Raw genomic sequence first — 20,443 nt, 5'->3', positions numbered from 1 at the left:
AAAGACAGAGTTGCTGAAGCATGTCCAAAAAATGACATAAGTTGGTGAAAGGTCTGGAGAACAAGTCCTGTGAGGAGCATTTGAGGCAACTGGGATTGTTTAGTTTGGAGAAAAGGAAGCTGAGGGGAGACCTCCTCTCTCTTTACAGCTCCCTGAAACCAAGTTGTGGCAAGGTGGGGGTTGGTCTCTTAAACAATAATGTTGCCACTAATAGACAATAGTCTAAAGAAACAGTCAAAAGAAAGTAAAGAAGTTTGTTAGGTCTGTGTTGTTTGGGCTCTCTTCATTGTATTTCTGGGACTGTGGTATGAAGCGATTGGTGAAAAAATTAGAGTTGCAGAATCCTATTGGGCAGGAGAGCTTATGGTCAGGTCTGGAAGGACACTCTGACTTCCACTGTCCTTGTTGTTTGCAATAATGGTATGAATTGTCAAGGACCATGTTACTCTCTAGGGGCAAAATTTTGCATTGGCAGTGCCCTAAGTTCACCATCCCCTCCCAACCTGCACTGCTGTGAGAAGCAATGAGAACCAATTGAGCCAGCAGCAGTGTTTGCCACCCAGTTGCGAGAGACCCTAATGGCTCTTGACTTTTTGGTTACAAGCCCTGAACACAGGTAGCTGCAGGCGCTCCAGTATTTTCACAAGCATCATCTGTGCCAGCGTCTGTGTAAAGACATTGTCTGTGCCATACTGTTAAAAGGAAGGTTCTTGAAAAGGAAGGTTCTGCACTGCCCTGTGTTTAAAAGATGAGATGCAGTAGCCCCCAGCGTGGCAGGAGCCTGCAGAGGATTTTCATAGAATCATAGAGCGATAGAACGGGTTGGGTTGGAAGGGACCTTAGCACCCCGTGCTGGCTTCCCTGGGGACTGGCTTAATGTGGCATAGGCTTTAAGAGGGTGTGCATAAGCAGCTCAAAATGTTCAAACATTTTGCACATCATTTCAATTCAGAGGCAAGAGCATGTACATGCAAACATGAGAGACTGCTAAACAGAACAATGTTTGAGTCTTTTCTTTGGTGGCATTTTCATGTGAAAGAGGTTTTATACAAATTACTGTATATGCTGTAGTTGGTAAGTCTCTACTATTACACTTCATAATTAACCAGCTGCTCTAGTTAAGAGCAAGGCCATCAGTAAAATGGACCAGCCAGTGTGAAAGAACTCTGTTGTTACTATTATTAACTGAAGCTACTGTAAGGAGAGCTTGAAGTTTTGCCTGCAGAATAAAAATCACTGTTTAATGCCTTACTGTTGTTCGCACTAGAGACTCTGCAAGAGGGATCAGGTGGCATTTCAGTGATACACAACTGCAGGAGGCCCACGAGAGGGAGCTGCTGCCTAAACTAAGCAGGGATCACCCAACCAAAGCATACCCAGGAAAGGCATTAACATTTTCACTTCACTATAATGACTATAGCTACAATCAAGTTTAAGAATTCAGGGAGCAATTTCCCTCTTGAAAATTAACCAATAGCTGTAGATAAGACTACACAATCCCTTGAGAGAGGACAAATCTGAACTTATTGTTAATAGCAGTGCTAATTCCAAGATTATGGTGGTAAAACAAGTAATTTTTGTCTCCTAAACTGCAAAAATGCAAACATACATCACACATCAAAGCTGTTTGGTTTTTTTTTAAATCTTACTTCTCTGATTATCACTAACCACAGCAACACGTTAGATTGAGTAGCATGGACTAACCCCAGCTACTGAGAAACACTCAAGTATTAAACTACAGCACACTTCTCACATGTGAGAATTACCCAGCACAGGATTATTCATTCAGCACTACAGTTTAAGGAGAAAAACTGCACGCTACCCCGTTAACCTCCTATGGAACACAAAGGATGAGAAGGATTTACACTTGATTGTTGTATTTTCCCCTCTATAAGTTATGAAAATATCTTCCAAAAAGGAATCCAAACTGATCTGTTGTACAATGTATGTTCAACTTACACAAAAATCTGTGGCAGAGTACAAAACAGTATTCATACAGTAGGAGTTTTATTTACAGCAGCAGTACAGGGTATCAAACTTTTCACATGTACCCTTCAGTTTCTTCTTCCAGAAGGGCTATGTTTCTGAAGGCTGACAGCTTATCAAATATGTACTCAGGAAACACACTGTACAACTGCAAACTAATTTAAAAAGTGTAAAAAATAAAATAAGAGTGACACTGCTTATTTACAGTCTCTTTCAAACTGATTTCAGTAACCATTTATTCCATTTTTATCAGTAATTGATGGCTCAGAAAAAGCAATGAAAAACTTGTAATTTAGCATTCAACACAGGTCTCATCCTGCAAAGTTAAAAGGAAGATGATGAGAGTTGTCTCCATACTAACATAGCAGGTTGAGACTTGGCCTCTTAGTCCATCCAAGTAGCTAAAGGAGTACTTTGTGCCAACCATACTCTCCTTAGCAAAGGCCTTTGTAGCATATTCATCTGTTTGGGCAAGTCAGTGGTTGATATTTTCTTGTACTCAGTCACTATCATATTCCTCTATTTTTAATTCTTCTTCCTCCATGATTGCTTGAGCTGCCACAGGCTGAGGCTGACTGCCAGGAAGTTCACTTCCACTGCACTGGCTGGAAGAGAGAGTGAATCCATCCAGCCCCTTCTCATTTGTTGTGCTTTTCTCCATCTGTGCAGCTACCTCCACAGTATACACATCAGCAGGGTCCCCTTCAGAGATAACAAATATGTCTGGTATCCCAGGATCTTTGTCAGTAAGTGTTTCCAGCTTTAACCTGTAAAATGACCATTGCAGCAGTAAGTTACCATGAGAAATGCCTGCTCCCACAGACAGAAGCTGTAATAGAAAAGACTTCCCATGTACCACATGGGTCACCCTTCTTCACTGCTGCTAAACAGCTTCCACACTATCTGGCAGTAATACCTTCCATCAGACACAAGTAATTCAAGCTATAGACATTCTGTGCTTAAATCACGACCTTCAGCATTACTTTTTAACAGTTCTGTGCACATCTTTCTGGTATAGATACTTGTGCACAGAACTCAACACCACACAGCTTATGTGACAGCCCAGAAGAGACATGGCAGTTCCTTTCTCTGGGGGGCAAGGATAGCCCTATGCTGCCTCAACTCACAGGAACAGCAAAATATGAGGTCATGCGCATGCTCTGGCAGCCTCCAGCACCTACTGTTCCTTAAAGTTTCTTCCTTTTGGTAACTGATTGTGCTGAGCTGTCCTCACACACATGAACTGCTAACAGTTAGTTTACAACCCATGGTATATTTGACTCTTTTCAAGTGAAACTGAAAACCTTTAGGATGGGAAGCAATTTAACTTGAAATAGGCAAATAAAAAAAAAAAGTGGAAACGAAATATTTTATAATTTCTTTTATTGTTTGGACTATCAATCTTTGTAGCTAATGTGAAGGTAAACACAGAGTGTTCTATCAAACTTCCAGATTAATGCTTTATGTTACAATAAACAACAGGGAAAGTACACAACACTCTTTGCATTTTTTCAGTTTTATTCTCACATAAATATTCAGATCATGTACTGGAGAAACAGATACCTCTAGAGAGAGCTAGTATTTGATCCAATGGAAAAAGTTAAACAAGAATTAAAAGCCAAGAGTACAGTAAAAATGCTGCTACTAATACTGCAACAGTAAATAGATTTGAACTGGAAAAGAGTTTTAACCATAGAATGGTTTGAATAGGAAGAGACCTTAAAGATCATCTAGTTCCCACTAAATGCATAGGGACACCCTCCACTAGGTCAGATTTCTCACAGATGTACACTGAAGATGTTTCTCTATGAAAGGGATCTTTTCTTCAATATATTAAGAAATAAAGGAAATCCTACATTCTTTAAGAAAAGACAGAAGCCAAATTTACCTCCCAAAGTGTCTTTTCAGTGGTAGCCTCCCAACGTCTTGGATAAAAGAAATCTGAGCTAAGAACAAAGAATCACCAGTGTCACACTAAATATGGATCATAATGCACATACAATTAAGCATACTGGTAATTAAATAATTTATATGTTTAGTCAAGTATTCCTGAATATATTTGCACTGTTTTGGATACCAAACACTGTGTGCACATGCAAGTCTTAAATGTAACCCTGTGAAGAAAGGGGATGAAGAGCGAGATGAGCACATTTGCCAATACCACTTAAGTTTGCAAGCCAGTAAGGATGCGGGCAGCCAGAAGAAGTTGTGCAGACACCTCAGGCAAAGGAGTGAGAGGTCAACATGATAAAAATCAAAAGTACGCAGATACCAGAAATCCATGCAGTGAAAAAAAGAAAATTATTTTCAGTACTCCCAACATGAGGACCCTGTCTTACACACTCATATGTCCAATTCTCCCAAAAGATATTTATTTTAATTATTAAAAAAAAAAATCTAGATATTGTTTCATACTTAGCCAGGCTTCTTTCACCTGGCTATGTTACTAGAAATATTTTACTGAGGCAAAAACACCAGTAGTATTGACATGCTGAGTTTCAATTCTTTTCACCATACTTAAATTACAAAACAGAGTCCAATATCAACTCATCTTACCTTGGTTTCTCATTGGATTTGCTAACAAAGCAAGATAAGGCAGTAGCTCAGTCTGAAGACATTCAGGTGGTAAGCAGAAGCTTGAAAAAAGTGATTTTGCAGCAAGGCAATTTTCTTGATACTGTAAGAGTTGCACAAAGAAGAAACACCAGTTAAAAACTTAAGAAATCATTATTAATGTAGATATACTGTACCATACAAGACAAACTTTCTTATTGCTTGCTGGATGACTAGACACAACCTACTGAAAAATGAGATCAGAGTAAAGAGATAAGCAGCTACAATTCACATACAAATAAAATGGTAGATTCCTTAATTTTTGCCTTTTGCTGATTATTAGCATTTACATAAGACATTTATCCTTTCATTATAGAACTCCCAACCCAGTTTTTTGGCAGTATTTTTGGCAGATACAGCAAGAAGAGTATTAGTGCAAATGTAAAAAACTGCCAGGAGCTTTAGCATCTCATGAACAAGCTATTTCAGAGACATACATAAACCAGCAGTAATTCATTAAACTTACACAACAGTTTAATATGATTTATACTGCACAATAACTTTTACCTTATTTTGAGAAATACTTTACAGTATTTAAACACTAATTATGTCCCTATTAACTTAGGATCAAGACTCTCCCACTGATATGCTAGCTTGGACACAGACTTCATCAGGGGCTTCCAATTTATTTTACCATTAAAGGAATAATATAACTCTTCAACCAAGTGCTTTTTAGACGTGGCTTATCTCAAAACAGGTTTTTGGACAAGTTTAGCACTGTGAGCAAATCTCACCTGTACTACTCAATTGTCATACCCTACCAAAACAAAACTACAAACACAAAAGTGAAATCAAGCAGTTACCTTTTTATTGATAAAGAACCATTGGGGCTTGTGTAAAGGCCGGAACCCCATCCCTCCTTGGTTGTGGGCAAAGGCTCTGGACGTATTTGAATGTATCACCCCCCGGGTAGCCAGAGATGCACTATATTTTTCCATCTCCAACCGTGTCTAAGAGAGAAATCAGGCATTATGTGAACTTCAGGCCTCTGTACAGTGTGCCTCATTTGAACTAAAACACATTCAGTAAATGCAGTCACATGACATGCCCCGAGTATGTTTAGACTATTGTGAAACTTTTACTCAAAGCAGCTAGGTCAATTACTTCAGGAAAAAGGCATAGAAGCCTTTGCAGAGTATTTTACAATCACTACAACCCAAGATAATAAAACGCTGACAGAAGTTGGACCTACTTCTCTTTCACACTTGATGTACTTTAGCATACATTAGCAATTAACTGTCACCTAAACTGCAAGTTAGAAGCACTACAGCTTCTTTCTGACTTGCAAAAACATTGCTTTCTACCATTCATATACACTTAAGAGAAAAAATTTGAAGCTCAGACTATCAAAAACGTCAATGTGCAAAAAAAGATGACACTTACATTCCAATTGCTACAGAGGACATCCGCAGCACTCAAATACTCACTGGCTCTCACTACATCATCTATATCAGAAAAGAAGTCTACATAGTTCTGGTGAAGGTATAAATTAAACATGGTCCCAGACATATGTGATTTTTCCACGATATCCTATTAGGAAAAAGCAAAAGTTCAAGCTCTACACAGTGTACATGGAAAAGCATGCTATAGAGGTTATAATACATTTAGGTGGCTTGCAACTGGCACACGATGATCTACGAAGCAATGCTTATATGCAAAAGGGAGGTTGATTTGCTCCCAGAGAAGGTGAACTGTAGGGATAGGCAGAAGCAATTGCTGTCTTCAACTGTCTTAATGGGTAGAAACAGAAAGGTGAGCTTGGAATCCTCTTGCCAGTGCAGGCTGTTGCAAGGGTAAGTCCACCTTCCACCAAGTCAATCAGTGACATGGGAGAATCTCTATCCCTGGAGATTCTCAAAACTTGATAGATCAAGAGCCTTGGAACCTAATCTACTTTTGAAGTCAGCCTCCAGAGGTCCTTTTCAGCTTATTTACTCTATAACTTAGGCTAAATACATATACATTAGTGACTGTGAAAAAAATACTGTGCTTGAGAATTTGCATCCATCACTTGAGTTTGTTTTTCTCACAGCAAACTGGCATTAAGTAGTTACTGCAGTACCTCAGGCTGAATAAGCAAGGTATCTCGACGATATTCCGATAAGTGAGCAGGCAGCTGAGGGAATTCTGATTCTGACGTTGGTTCTCCTACAAAGGATTTTATGATCTTTAGTCTTTCAGTATCAGAAATGCTGTTGCATTTCTGCATATAATCAAAAACGCCAGAAGACATACATTTCAAACTAAATACTCAAAATTACAATATAAATTAGATAGAAGCAAGAATAGAAATGTGTAAGTACACGAATAGCAGTTTTTGTATATATTGAACATCATTCTTAGCAATTGTCAACTCTAGCAGCAACTAGATTACACCATTTTCAGTTTCCAGGAAGGTCTTCATGCATAGGTACTTAATGATGCAGTCAATATTGCATAGCAAACAACATGTAACTAGTTACATTACACTTCATGCAACAAATTTAACGTATTTATTTTCATATTCACTCATCTCAGTATTTCTCCTCAGCTGATTTTGTAACTGATATTGTCAATTACTAAGGAAATGTGGACAGCGAATGGCATTATGGATCCTGATTTAGTTGAGTGCAGATTTGGGCTGTTTAGTAAGTATTAAATGCTTATGAATTCATAGTTTTTAAATGTTAAAAGCATAAGTACAGCAAACATTACTGTCCAAGTGGAAAGTGTTTTTGAGAAATGGAAAGGCTGATAAGAGTATGATAAGAGAACCAGGTAAGGGGTTTTCAGGTCAGAAAGTAGAGAGCACGTATGTCTCCTAAAGCAAAACAAAAAGTTGAGATAAAAGTAGAGAGGACAGGACAGCAGGCACACAAATGAGGGAAACAGCAGCTGTGAGGCTGCAGGAAAGTTCTGTATCCTTCAGGAAGGCAGATGGTTGCAGAACATAACCATTCAACAACATGTCATTCCACAAAAAAGCAAAATTTGCTCTTGTACAAAGCAACAAATGTGGTGGCCATCTAAATAGCTTTGTGGCATGACAGCACGTGGGCCTAATGGAACTGGATTTACATCATTTTATTACATACATGTAGTACATCTTAATGAAAGGTTTGTTTACCTAACAGATACAGACAGCTGCCATGGCAGTTACCACAGACTTTCATTCCTGTTTCTCTACTGTTATTACTGATATTATTACTGACCAAACATGCAAATTATAGGTCACCCTAAGCCTTACTTTTAGCTGCTGTGCTTTGCTCATTGAATGGAGAAGTCAAAGTTTTCTTACTTTTGCAGTAAAGTATTTTCCCCAAAGCATGGAAAAGAAAGATGGAAGCATCTTTGCCACCGATAGCTTGTATCTCCTGGTCTTCTGAGGTATCACTTTTACTTCTCTTTCTTAGTTTAGATACTTCTGCTTCATATTTCAGTGTAGAGATCCTTTTCTTCCTTGACCAAAACTCTTTCTCTAATGAGCTGACTATCAATAAAAGCAAAAACACAATCAGGATAAAGTACACAAATCCAGAAAGATTTTCTATTATATTGCTACTGTTAGTGTTCTGAACAAACAAATATAACAACAGAGGTAAAACAAAGAAAGAAATAAAACAACCAAAACAGGAAAGGTTATGTAAATAGGTACACTGTCACCTAAACTAGCATGCTTCATTACACTTCTGTCTCTTAAACCAAAGCTAAGGTGCCAAGTATGTTTTTGAGCAGTAAGTATCTGTCTTTAAAAACAGCTAGCATTCTTGCTTACTCTTCCTAGCTCTGATTCATCCCAAATTTACCTTTCTTATAGTTTTCATCTTTATAAAGTACAAATACAAATATATGTAAGTACAATTCATTCTTACATACAATTCACCTATCAATTTTACTGTTATTTGCATTACCAGTATAATACCCTCATCACTAAAACAAGACAGCAAAGGAAACCTTTTCCTTTAGGTGATTCTTCCAGCAGCCCACAAACTTCTGAGCTCCAAGGAACAAACACCTTTTTCGGCTCTAATTCACAACTCAAAGCTTTTGACCCACAATTTGATTTAGTTGACAGGTGAATGTTCCTTATCAAGCTAAGAGAACTTATCCCTTAAGTATCTTTATGTTCTCCCACAATTACCATGGATCCATTTTACCCACTAATACTACTACAAAGTGAATGTACTCCTTCCGCTTACACATGTATACAAGGGAACAATGAAATTACACAGATGTGAACACTAATACTGCATTCTCAGGAGATCATTAAGGAGGTGAGATGTCCTCAAAATTTACAAAATATTAGTGGCTGCTCTTCTCAATCTGTTAAATAATGTGAGAAGAGAATGTTCAGTGTTGAATAACTTGAACACATGATTCTGAAATATCATGTACAGAAACTGTCCAGCCATATGCGTTTCTTTTCTCCCAAGTTCTCTTTATAACTCTAATGACTTTACATTTCCAAGGTAATGTATTAAAAATTACATAGAAGTGGTCATTTTAAGATTATTTAAATTTTCTAGAGTATGTAGAAGCTACTTAACATCCAGCAGAGAGCTACTGCAACTTCTCAGGTATCGCCAGCCTAATGTTTATTAACTTAATGCATTATAATCAAAATCATTTTACCCAGGATTTTTTTTTTCTGATTAACAAAGAACAATACAAACAACATCAGAATAGTTTAGGTTCCACATCTGCAAGCTAAACATAGAAACTTCATTCTGTCCATATAGTTAAACACACATAGGAAAGTTCATTTTAATATACTCTAGAACTCGAACTACCACAACTCCCACACACAAAAAGGACTTGCAACTACATTTAATCCTGTTTTCTATGAGCCTATTTTCTATTTGCAACATGGATGGGAGATAAAATGGGTAAAAAAAATCACTACTAGTTTTCTGACATACAGCAAAAGAGAACTGATGAATTCATGTCCTTATTTCTAAGCTGAATACAAATGCTGGCACCATCTAAGAGCCAAAGTACTGTTCATAGCTTAAGAAAACTCACATATATTCATATTTTAGCAATTACTAACTTCCAATGCTTATAAAAGTTAAGTCTTTTGTTTAATTTCAATGTTGGAACACTAAAAATAATGCCAGGCTATGTCTAATTTGAGTGTTGTCCAATCAGCTACTTTGAAAAGGACTAAAACACTCTGCTTCAAAGTTATTCTGTAGTACATTCTATAACTTCACATTAGGTCATGCTGCCTCACAGCTTTTTAATTCACCAACAGCCACAGGAACTCCAAAGCAAAAATCAGTCATTACAGAAATGCAGCTTACAAAGTCAGTGAGATAATTCAAAAATGCTTTAGGGGTAGCAATAAGGACGTGAAGAAGGCTGCATCACAAAAGCTTTGAATAGCAAACACTCACCAGTAGCAAAAATTTCAAGAAAACGGCATGTCATTAAACTACATCAATGCTTACACAGCAGATGTTATTTAGTTATAAGGCTATGCATAAGAGTCATGAAACAAAGTTTTCAGCCTCAGAAGAATCCCCAAAACTCTGTACCTTTTATTCCTGCTCCAGAGCAGCACATCTGAAATGTTTTGACAGGTCACCTAGCTATGCTGCAATAGCAAATAGAACCTTTACAGGAGAAATGGTCAAAAGTCCTTTAGTTAACAAAATTACAGTTATTTACCTTGCATAGAAGAAAACTGAAGACTGTTTATTGCACTTCTTATATCACCTGAACAACCTCTGCAAAGCAACTCCAGAGAGGTTCTATCAAGAGCATGATTCTTTTCTCTGTTCTGTAAGGAAAAACAACAATTCTAAGTCATAAGTAAGGAAAGGAGCATTTGAGTATTATTCTGGCTGTGGGGACCCACCTCTGACACACATGAACAGACTACATGACCATCCACCATGCACTCAAGCCATGCAATAGTACTACCTTTAACACATTTAATCATTTAAGCACATTGCTGTATTTTCTGCAGCAGTATTAAAGTGAATAACGCACAATCCTTTGCACAGAATCCTAATAATGCACATAATCCTTTTCACTAGTCAACTTGGTTGTAACCAAAATGGTTTGGGAATAATACAGTGTTCAGGTTCACAATATCTTCTGACCTTGCTGGATGTAATGAAAATTGCTTCTATTCCTACTATTTATTCCATATATACACATACACTTGATGTAATAGGCAGAAGAATTTTCAGAAGTAACTTGGAAGACCTAGATTAAGGCTCAAGTGAAACCAAGCTTAAAAACAAAACATGTTTCCACTTTGTTCTTTGTTTTCTGTTGAGGAGTATTGGTAGACTTTTCTGGGGCTCTGCTACCAAACAAATACAGTAACAAATATAAGCCACAGCCATATGCCACAGCAAAGAAGGTCAACAGTATTCTGGGGTTCATTAAGAGCGTGGCCAAAAGGTCAAGGAAGTTCTCATTCCCCTCTACTCTGCCCTGGTGAGGCCACACCTCAAGTACTGCATCCAGTTTTGGGCTTCTCAGTTCAAGAGAGGCAGGGAGGTACTCGAGAGTGTCCAATGGACAGCCACAAAGATGATTAAGGGATTGGAGTATCTCTTCTACAAGTAGAAGCAGAGTGACCTGGGGCTCCTTAGCTTGGAGAAGAGCAGACCGAGAGGCAATCTCCTCAATGCATAAAACATCTAAAGGTGAAGGTCACGAGGATAGGGCTGGGACCTTTTCAGTGGAGCCCAGTAACAGGACAAGGGGCAACAGGTACCAACTAGAACACAGGAGGTTTCACTTGAACTTATGGAGAAAATTCTTTACTTTGGGAGTGATGGAGCATTGCAACAGGCTGCCCAGAGAGGTTGTCGAATCTACTTCTCTGGAAACTGTCAAAATCTACCTGGACATATTCCTGTGCAACATGATCTAGGCATTTCTGCTATAGCAGGGAGGTTGGACTTAATGATCTCCAGAGGGCCCTTCCAATCCCTTCTATGATTCTGTAACATATTTCAGATATAACACTCTGACATCCTTTGGTCCTAGCACTGGACAGAAGGTACCAGTTTTGACAACTTACCATACTAGCTTCTGTTGCAGCTATTCGGTTAAGAACTTTCATCATGTTCGTTGGTGCAATAGGCTTGAAACTGTTGAATTCAATTGAAAAAAAAATTGGTTTCTGACTCTCATTTATTTCATTCACGTTTCAATGAATTAAAAGCCCTTACCTAATATTGGATATGCACAGCTCCTCTAGAAATTCCATTGGGAATAGTAACCTCTGATTGCTGTCCCCGCTGAAGTTATCTGAGATTATGAATATAAGGGGACATCTACTTGTATGAACAAACCTCCTAAATTGAAAAATAAGCAAGCATAACAAGAATCAGCTCCAGTTTGCTGCAAGTAGGTAACCATAGCCATTAAAAACTTATTTACAACTGACCTGAGAATTTCATGTAGACTGCTAGGATCTCGATAGAATTGGTTAGGTATGTCCTGTTTAAAACAGATGAACTGCTGTTATTACATTCAGATGTTCTCTCTCAAAAACTGACTGTTATGGCACACTATGTTGCTTCCCATTTTTTGCTTCCTAGTTAAGTTTGTTTTTAACTCAATTTGAATGCGGTCAACAGTGAAGATACCCAAGGGCAAAAATAACACAGGGAAAAAAACCAACAACCCAAAGCAAATATTTATTATTATGGAAAGGAAACAAATATTGTCTAAACAGAAACATTTTGTTTCCATGCTTGTTTACAAGCCAAAGGCCTTTGCTGATTACACGGCCTGCTAGGCAGTTCTACTCAGAGGATAAACACTCAAGGTAGCAGTTCCACTGAGAAAAAGGGCAGAGTATACTACGTACGTGAGATAAGAGATGACCTACACAAAGAAGTGACTTTATGAAGTCACAGAAAATTATGCTTTCTAAATTCTACAGTATATCACATTACTTAGCTAGATCTGTTAATCTTATCTACTATTGGACTTGAAAGTTCTCAGACAATTTGACTATCATAACTTACAAAATTCCTCTGTCATAAAATACTAAAATCTCCGGCAGAAAATGTAACTGAAACACACTCCTGAATTAGTAAATACTAAGTTTTCTCTTGAACCTCCCATTATGGCTCACAAACCCTCAAAAGTTCACATCTCTGCCCTAAATACACACACACACCCCCTGCATTAAGGGCAAGGAATGATAAATGTCAAATGCTTTCTGACTGTGTTAATTCTCACATACCTTCTCCACTCTCCTGCATCTGTAAGTAACAGGAATGGTGGAAGATCTGATTTTTCAATATTGTTTTGATCTACTTTTTGGTTATTATTTTTTTCTGTACACAAACCAGGCTCAAAATTCTGCCTGCCTTTTAGTTTGCATAATTTAACTATACGTATAACTCGGCTCTAGCCCGTTGTAGCAACTCAAAAAGTAATAGAAACCATCTGCACTAACGAAGACTAACTTTTGGCAACAGCAATCCACCAGCTGATGCTAATTAGCATATCAGTATTATAATAAAAGGTATTGCTTTCAAAATAAGATTTCACAAGTTTTCACTTACTTCAACAAGAATAAGTTTTTTATTATTTTCTGAAGACTCCCCAAGCATCTGAAGTTTGTTATATTTATTTGCTCTTAATAGAAAATCTTGAAAGAGAGCTGCTTGGGCCTGACTTGGAAACATAGGGAGATTTGAGTCTGAAAAAGAAAACTAATTTAAAATATGCATTCTGTATAACACCATGTAGAATACAAATATCCACAAGAACTAATACCCACACATGCTATTTTCTGAAAGTAATCCTCTGAATACCAGCAGCCAAGCCCTTTGGCAAATACATAAAAGAATTTAAGAGCAGAACTAAATAGAGAACTCAAAAAAAAGACAGAATTGTTTTGTTTTATTTGGCTCCAATGATACATAGGCTATTGCGTAGCTTTCTACATTGATTTGAATCACAAATAATTTTGGACTAAACACTGCAAAAAAAACAACTTTTCAGGTAAAAGCAAGATTCTTATTAAACGTTAAAGATCTGACTTACATGGACGTAGATCTGACTTCGTATGTGATGAACACAAAAGAATAAAAAGTAATGAATACAATTCATATAAGTAACTTGAAAACAAACAAAATACTTACCATAGCTAAATATATTTCTGAAGTCTTCCTTTGTAAAGTCTAAAGATATTGGATTGATCCATTCTTGCACCTGAATGCCAAGATCTTTTGCTAATATTTGTATAGTTGCAGTCTTCCCACAACCAGGTGGACCAGTTAGTAATAAAACAGAAGCACCCTGACACACAAAAAACCAAAATAAGTATATAAAAAAAAATTCCATGATAAATAATGACTGAGAGTTGCCTCCAAAATAATATTGGTTGAACTTCTGTAGTTTGGCTGTTAATGATTCTCTTTTCCCAATAAAAAAACAAGTTAAATATTTTATTAATTTACATGTTGAGTATTCAGATAGAAAGACCTAGACCAGAACTCTGAAAGCCTTGCTCTCATTTAATATATCCACTTAGTCAATTGCATGCCATGTCGACTACCAACATAACAGATATTGAACTGGAGATTCAGGCAAGACTAGTAAATTATGCATGTGTATAAGAACACCTCTTACAATCAGAGGGTTAAAAGCATCCTATTAACGTCAACTTAGTGCAACTGAAAATTTGCCAAGATACTTGACATCACTCTGTGAGAAACAAAATGCAGTCACAAGCACACAATAAAGAGGTATGAACTAACTGCATGCTAGAATTCACCTCTTAGCAGCCAAACTCTAACCTATGCTCTTAACAGATTTGTTATCATGAAATAGATACGTAATCACTACCTGTAAGTTAAATTGAATCCAGATCCTTTCTACAATCTGCCCCTTTTAGTGAGATTACCTGCTTTGGTTCCCTCTGAAATATGTGCATTTTTAACCATGTTTCAACTTCTTCAATTTTCTTTTTTTGCACAGCAAGGTCACCCTAAAACAAGATTAAAATATATTAAATGCATGCAGATACCTTTAGAGTAATGATGAGATTCAAGAACAGAGTATAGGCTGTTTAAGTTCTAAACAAATGTGTATGTGTATTCCAGTTACATACATTTATCCTACATAGTATGTAAGTGGAACAGGTAAGAATAACCATTTCAGCCCATTTTTTCAATCAATTTTATATTGCTTGCAGCTGGGAAAATTATTTATTACTCCTGAATTAACAAAATTACAACTTGCCTGTTTGTGTCAGTATGCATTATAGCCTCTGCTAGAGCTGGTACTTTTTAGGCTCTACTGACTGAAACATTACATATGTTTTTGGAACATGTGTAAATCTCATGCAGCTTACTTGTCTTCCAGGCTTGTAACTCAATTCCTCTCCAGTGATGAGCCAATAAATATTAAAATATAAAAGTACTACACTAACCTCCTCACATCAACCAGCACGAGGATCTAAGAGGCAGTTAACACACACATGCTGCTTATCATTGAAACACCCTGTGAGAAAGCTGTTCCATGAGAACCAGATCTGTAGGTTTACTACAGATTTGAGACCTTTCTCTTTGAAGGTATCACAGTAACCCCACACACAAAGTCATGCCTAAGATGCATCAGGCAAGCAAGAAATAGTGCAAACTGCCATTAGTCAAGTACTCTAAACATGCTAAGGGACCAGCTAACTGATGTCCGCTAACATGCAAGGTAATTTCTGTTATCTTTCCCATTATGAGTGCACAAACTCAATTCTTTCCACTTTCTTTATCTGTGGATTTTCCTGCACTTGGAGCTGTTAGATCCAGCTGAAATTCAATATGGATTCAAAGTTTAGGAGTAGATGGACAGGAAACAATATCTCATCAGTAGCTTTACCCCCTGAGGAAGGCTGTGGTAGGAAAAAAACCAAACATATCCTACATATAAACAGATCATTAAAATTTTAATGACAGGTGGTAAACAAATCAAACTAGTACTTCACCACCCTAATAAAACTGGATATACTTAAAGCCTAACCAATACAGATTATGAACAGAAACACAACATGCTACATTATAATGTTACTATAATATTAGTACTAACTCTCATACCTGAGTTTCAGGTTTGTATCTATCTACCCATGGCTCATCTTGAGAACAGCTCCTGTTCTGTCTGGACTTGTTACAAGGCAGATCTACTGAAGATGACTTTGCTCTTTTCCTGGGTAGAACTTTGGTTTTGCTAGTTTCTGGCACAGAAGACAGGTCATTCTTCTGCTGCTGCCACTTTCTTCCAGATTTGCCTTCTAGTGGCTTCACAGGAACAGCACTAGAAGTACTTGTATTTCCAAAGTCATCAAATGAACATGCCAACCAATCTGTAACCTGGTGAAACACAAATGTTTTGATATTAATGTAGCGCTCTCCTCCCCTTAACCAGGTACAGCTATCTCAGGAAAACTGGAAGGTTTTGTAAAAAAATACATAAAGAACTTCATTAGTAAAGATGTACTAGTTAGCAACAAGTATAAGCACTTAGGCTTTTTGAATATGTTACTTACATGCTTCTTCAGTATTAAAAAAAGCTACATCTTAAACATTTTGAGCATTTTGCAGCAAACTGGCAAATCAGAACAAGTTGAAAATCTGTAAACATATTTAAACTAGAAGTAAACAGTAAAACAGAGACACAAATAAACCACACAAGCTTATTTATATCATATATGTGTCATTTTTACATTAGGGTCAAGTTCATGTCACTGTATACGTTTCAGTATGTGACTTCTTTCTTAATTTTTACAATGTAGCCATTTGTGTTTAATAGAAAGCAGCAGAGAAAAATTACTTAGGCATCACAATAAAAACAAGTAATATTATTTGTTTTCTGAGAAAGCATGAAATCTTCTAGAATCAGACTGTCACATCTATCAAAAGTCTGTCAGTGACAAAACTGCTACAAGTGTCAGTATTTAATTTTGGATTTGAGAAATAGCCTTCTAGGACAGATGCACAAACTTAAACTCCAGAGCCACTTTTCAGCCACCCTATCATCCCAAAATAATAGCCCAGAGATCACACACTTCCCACTGCCAACAATAACACAATAAGGTTTCAGGAATCACAACAGGCTGAAACATATTTCTGTGAAAATATGAGTAACAGAACAGACAGGTAAACTGCCAAAAGGCCTGTCAGATCTCTACTGTTTACATATTTTATAACTTAATGCAATGGACAATTACCAAGCAAGATATTACCAGGGAGCACGAAGTATTAGCACCTGAGAAAGGATGTTTGTCTCTGCACAGTTTACTTTTGGTGTTATTCTTACAAAAGCTATTTTTATCTAAATTTGTATATTTAGTAGCAAGCCCTAAAAAAATACCGCGTTAAAGAGCTTTTTTTTTTTTTCCCCCACATGCCGCACCAGAAGAAAATAAACATTTCACACATAAAAAAGAAACCACAGCTGAACAGGAATTGCTAACAGAGATACCAATGAGTAATCAGCAGGCTTAAAACCTTGGTAACTAGAGCTGCCTGACTCTTCCCAGAACCTACAAAACCCTTCCTCGAAACCCTCCTCGGGGCACACTTTGGGCCGTAGCCCGCTCCGGGTGACAGAAGGGTGCCCGGGAACCACTCGTTCCTATCCTCCCCCTCCGCGTCCTACCCCTGCCGGCGCCGCCTGCCTTCCCGAGGACCTTCCAGACATCTTCGGGCCGGGTCCATCCGCCAGGCCTGAAGGAAGAGCCTCGCTTCCAGGGCGCCCAGCGCCGAAGCCGCACCCAGACGACCTGAGGCAGCCGCAGGCCCCCGTGAACGTTTGGAACCTTCGGTCCCCCTCACAGCGGGACCGCCGAGCTCCTGACTGGGGGCCTGCTTTCCTGGAGGCTCTTAGCTGTCCCCAGCGCGCCTGTCTGCCTGCCTGTCCTCCCGCCGAACCCACAGGCACGGTGGGTGACGCCATCGGCGTGCACCGCTGTCAGCGGAGGCCCCCGTGCACGTGTCTCCTAGGCGACCAGCGGCCGCTGTCGGCGGTGCGGATTAGGAGCATGAGGCGGCCTAACGTTCTGCTCACCGGTGCGAGGCGGTGGGAATGGCGGGCCGGGCCCGGGGACGGCACGAAGTGGGGGACGGTACTGGTGCCAGGGCTGCTTGGTCCCAGTGGGGCTGCTCAGAGAGGCGCGGCGGGACCTCGGTTGGGCCTGCGGTGGGATACACCAGCCCTATGCACAGCCTAGGGTGTGAGGTCCATGCCGAGGAAGTACTGGGATACGCTGTTTGAAAATGAGGGGCTTTGCCCTGTTAGTTAGGGCTTTTAAATGAAGCAACGTTTACTTTTGCACGATCCTGGTTCGAATAATGTTTCTGCACAAAGTATGTGTTTTCTTAATAGTTTTTTTCTTTTTAATTTTTGCACATTGCTCTTACTTGGTTTTCTTTGTCATGAAGCTTTCTTATCCCCTCCCCCCCACCTCCGTTTTTCTTATACGAAAACATTGACTGAAAAAAACTTCCTTTTTTAACCCTTTAGAAGGTTACTTGAAGAGGACTTCCATGCTCTTCTCTTACTGTTTTAAATGGGGCTTTGTCTTTAGGTACTCCAGGTGTTGGGAAAACCACGCTTGGAAAAGAACTTGCATCAAGAGCGGGGATGACCTACATTAATGTGGGTGACATGGCAAAAGAAGGTAGGCCATATTAACAAAACAGCCTATCAAAGTACTTAAGGTATTTTTACTTTGTATAACTGTGAGCATGTTTTGTCTTAAATTTGCTGAAGCAGAAGAGGTTTTGGTGGCATGAGTTAAAGGAAGTATTTATGTAACAGAGCATATTACTTTGTATCAAGTAATAAGAAATCTATCCTTATGTGGCTTTGTAAACTGTTTTCCTTGCACTAAACAATGTCTTTTGTTTGTATCCTCCTGAAATATAACAGCATAAATAATTTTAATAACTTGTTACTTCATAAGCTTCCACAAATTATTTTTGCTGCAGGAGAACTGTATGAAGGTTTTGATGAGGAGTATGACTGTCCCATTTTGGATGAAGACAGGGTAAGTCCAACTTTAAAACCTACTATTTTGGTATTATAACTTTCTGTAATTTTAGATGAACTTTCCTATCTTTGTTTCTCTTGTAGGTAATTGATGAACTAGAAGATAAGATGAGTGAAGGTGGTGTGATTGTTGATTATCACGGCTGCGATTTTTTCCCTGAACGGTGGTTTCATATAGTGTTTGTGCTTCGTACAGAAAATTCATTTCTGTATGAGAGACTTGAAAGCAGGTGTGTCAGTGAAGTAATAATAACTAAACTACTGTTGTGTGATTTCACTTGAGGATTTTCTAGGGTAAAAATTATTGATTCCCTATAGAATGCTTTATATCTAAGACTGTCTTGTGGTATTGTTCTTGTTTTCTAGAGGCTACAGAGGGAAAAAGCTGCAAGACAATATTCAGTGTGAAATTTTTCAAACACTTTATGAGGAAGCTATGTTGTCATACAGAAAGGAAATCGTGCACCAGTTACCCAGCAACACTCCAGAAGACCTAGAGAGAAATTTGGATCAGATTATGCAATGGATTGAGCAATGGATGAAGGACAACAATTGACATTTTTTGAAAAACTTAATAACTGGATCTCTGCCTGGGAGGGTTTAATAAATGGCATTCACAGTTCTTATGTGATAAAATTAATTTTGATATGGCTAGGAATGAGAAGAAGGTTCAGAATAGCCAGGGTTATATGGCTTTGGAATAGCTTCCAAAGGACTTCAGGAGAAGCACACAGAATTTGTGAAAATACATGAAAATATATGAAAATACATGAAAATTCAGCAGTGCATGAAAGGATGAAAGTGATGTGGCTCCCCTTAGTAGCACAAACTAGGTTCAAGAATTGAGAGTTGTTTGGTGCTTTCAATTAAAACCAAACCTTCCCCCTTGGACTCCCAGTTCTGATAAGTGATAGCCATTGAGAAGCTTTTAATTTCTAAAGGCTAAAAGAGCATTCTTAGGAAGAGTTAGCCTGTTTCTCAATTCTCAGGCTAAAACCTGCTATAATCTACACTGTTCCTGAATGCAAGGATTGTTACTGTACAGTGAGGAGTCTGTCACGTAATTTAAGGAGAATGCTTTATTCTAGAGGGAAGAGAAGTGACTTGGTAAGAGAGGTATTTAAAAAATTATTACATATAACTTTGGGAACTGTAAGGAAACATAAGTTCTATCTGCACTGGTATGGGAATATTAAGCAATAAGTTTTCAGCTTTCTGTATTCTTCACCCATCCCAGTCATGGGATGTACCTCTCACTTAAGTTTGTTTACTCTTGAAATACTGGCGATCACCTGTTCTACTTGCTTGTAAAGCCTGGGTCCCAGGAGAGCATGGCTGTGCAAAGCAGAAATACCCTTTCTTCACAAAAAAGGTGTCTTGTAAAGCCTTGTGAAAGATTCTGTAGAAAGTGCTTATTAATAAACCTTTTATATACACGTTTGGATAGTAAAACTATTTGCTTGAGTGTAATGGTTACTTTTTTTTTTTCCCAATCTCAAATTTGGTGAGACTTACAGTGGAATTGCATCAGCACCACTTCTCTTATAACACTTTCAGGGATGTGGACTGAATCACTTGTCTGGAAAGCCTATTCCAGTGTTTGACAACCCTTTCAGTGAAGACCTTTCTTCTAATATCCAACCTAACCTCCCTGGTGCAGCTTGAGGGCATCTCCTCTTGTCTTACCACTTGGGAGAAATGACCAACATGCACCCAGCTGTAACCTCCTGTCAGGTAGTTGTAGAGATCACTAAGGTCTCCCCTCTGCCTTCTCTCTTCTCCAGACTAAACACTCCCAGTTTGCTCAACTGTTCCTCCTACTCCTCTCCAGACCTTT

The 20,443-nt window shown here is 38.4% G+C and overlaps 2 protein-coding genes across 2 annotated transcripts; one reads left to right on the top strand and one right to left on the bottom strand.

Annotated features, from left to right (window-relative positions):
* Positions 1-2,479: 2,479 nt before the first annotated feature.
* Positions 2,480-17,256, bottom strand: RAD17 (RAD17 checkpoint clamp loader component). The gene is made up of 16 exons (XM_054397723.1): positions 17,215-17,256; positions 15,654-15,926; positions 14,468-14,551; positions 13,704-13,860; positions 13,122-13,258; positions 11,990-12,042; positions 11,772-11,897; positions 11,621-11,690; positions 10,249-10,360; positions 7,877-8,068; positions 6,662-6,747; positions 5,983-6,129; positions 5,403-5,549; positions 4,543-4,663; positions 3,875-3,932; positions 2,480-2,753 (listed from the first exon to the last, which is right to left on the bottom strand). Exons 1-16 carry the CDS (start codon positions 17,254-17,256, stop codon positions 2,486-2,488), a joined length of 2,073 nt encoding a protein of 690 aa, XP_054253698.1. The 3' UTR covers positions 2,480-2,485.
* A 340-nt stretch (positions 17,257-17,596) lies between these two features.
* On the top strand, positions 17,597-19,343 carry AK6 (adenylate kinase 6). The gene is made up of 5 exons (XM_054397925.1): positions 17,597-17,624; positions 18,143-18,235; positions 18,546-18,604; positions 18,691-18,836; positions 18,973-19,343. The coding sequence occupies exons 1-5, from the start codon at positions 17,597-17,599 to the stop codon at positions 19,160-19,162; spliced, it is 516 nt and encodes a 171-aa protein (XP_054253900.1). The 3' UTR covers positions 19,163-19,343.
* Positions 19,344-20,443: the final 1,100 nt, after the last annotated feature.

This window comes from Indicator indicator, chromosome Z, assembly GCF_027791375.1.
Source record: "Indicator indicator isolate 239-I01 chromosome Z, UM_Iind_1.1, whole genome shotgun sequence".
In the NCBI taxonomy this organism is placed as follows: Eukaryota; Metazoa; Chordata; class Aves; order Piciformes; family Indicatoridae; genus Indicator; species Indicator indicator.
This window is presented reverse-complemented; position numbering and strand designations above follow the sequence as displayed.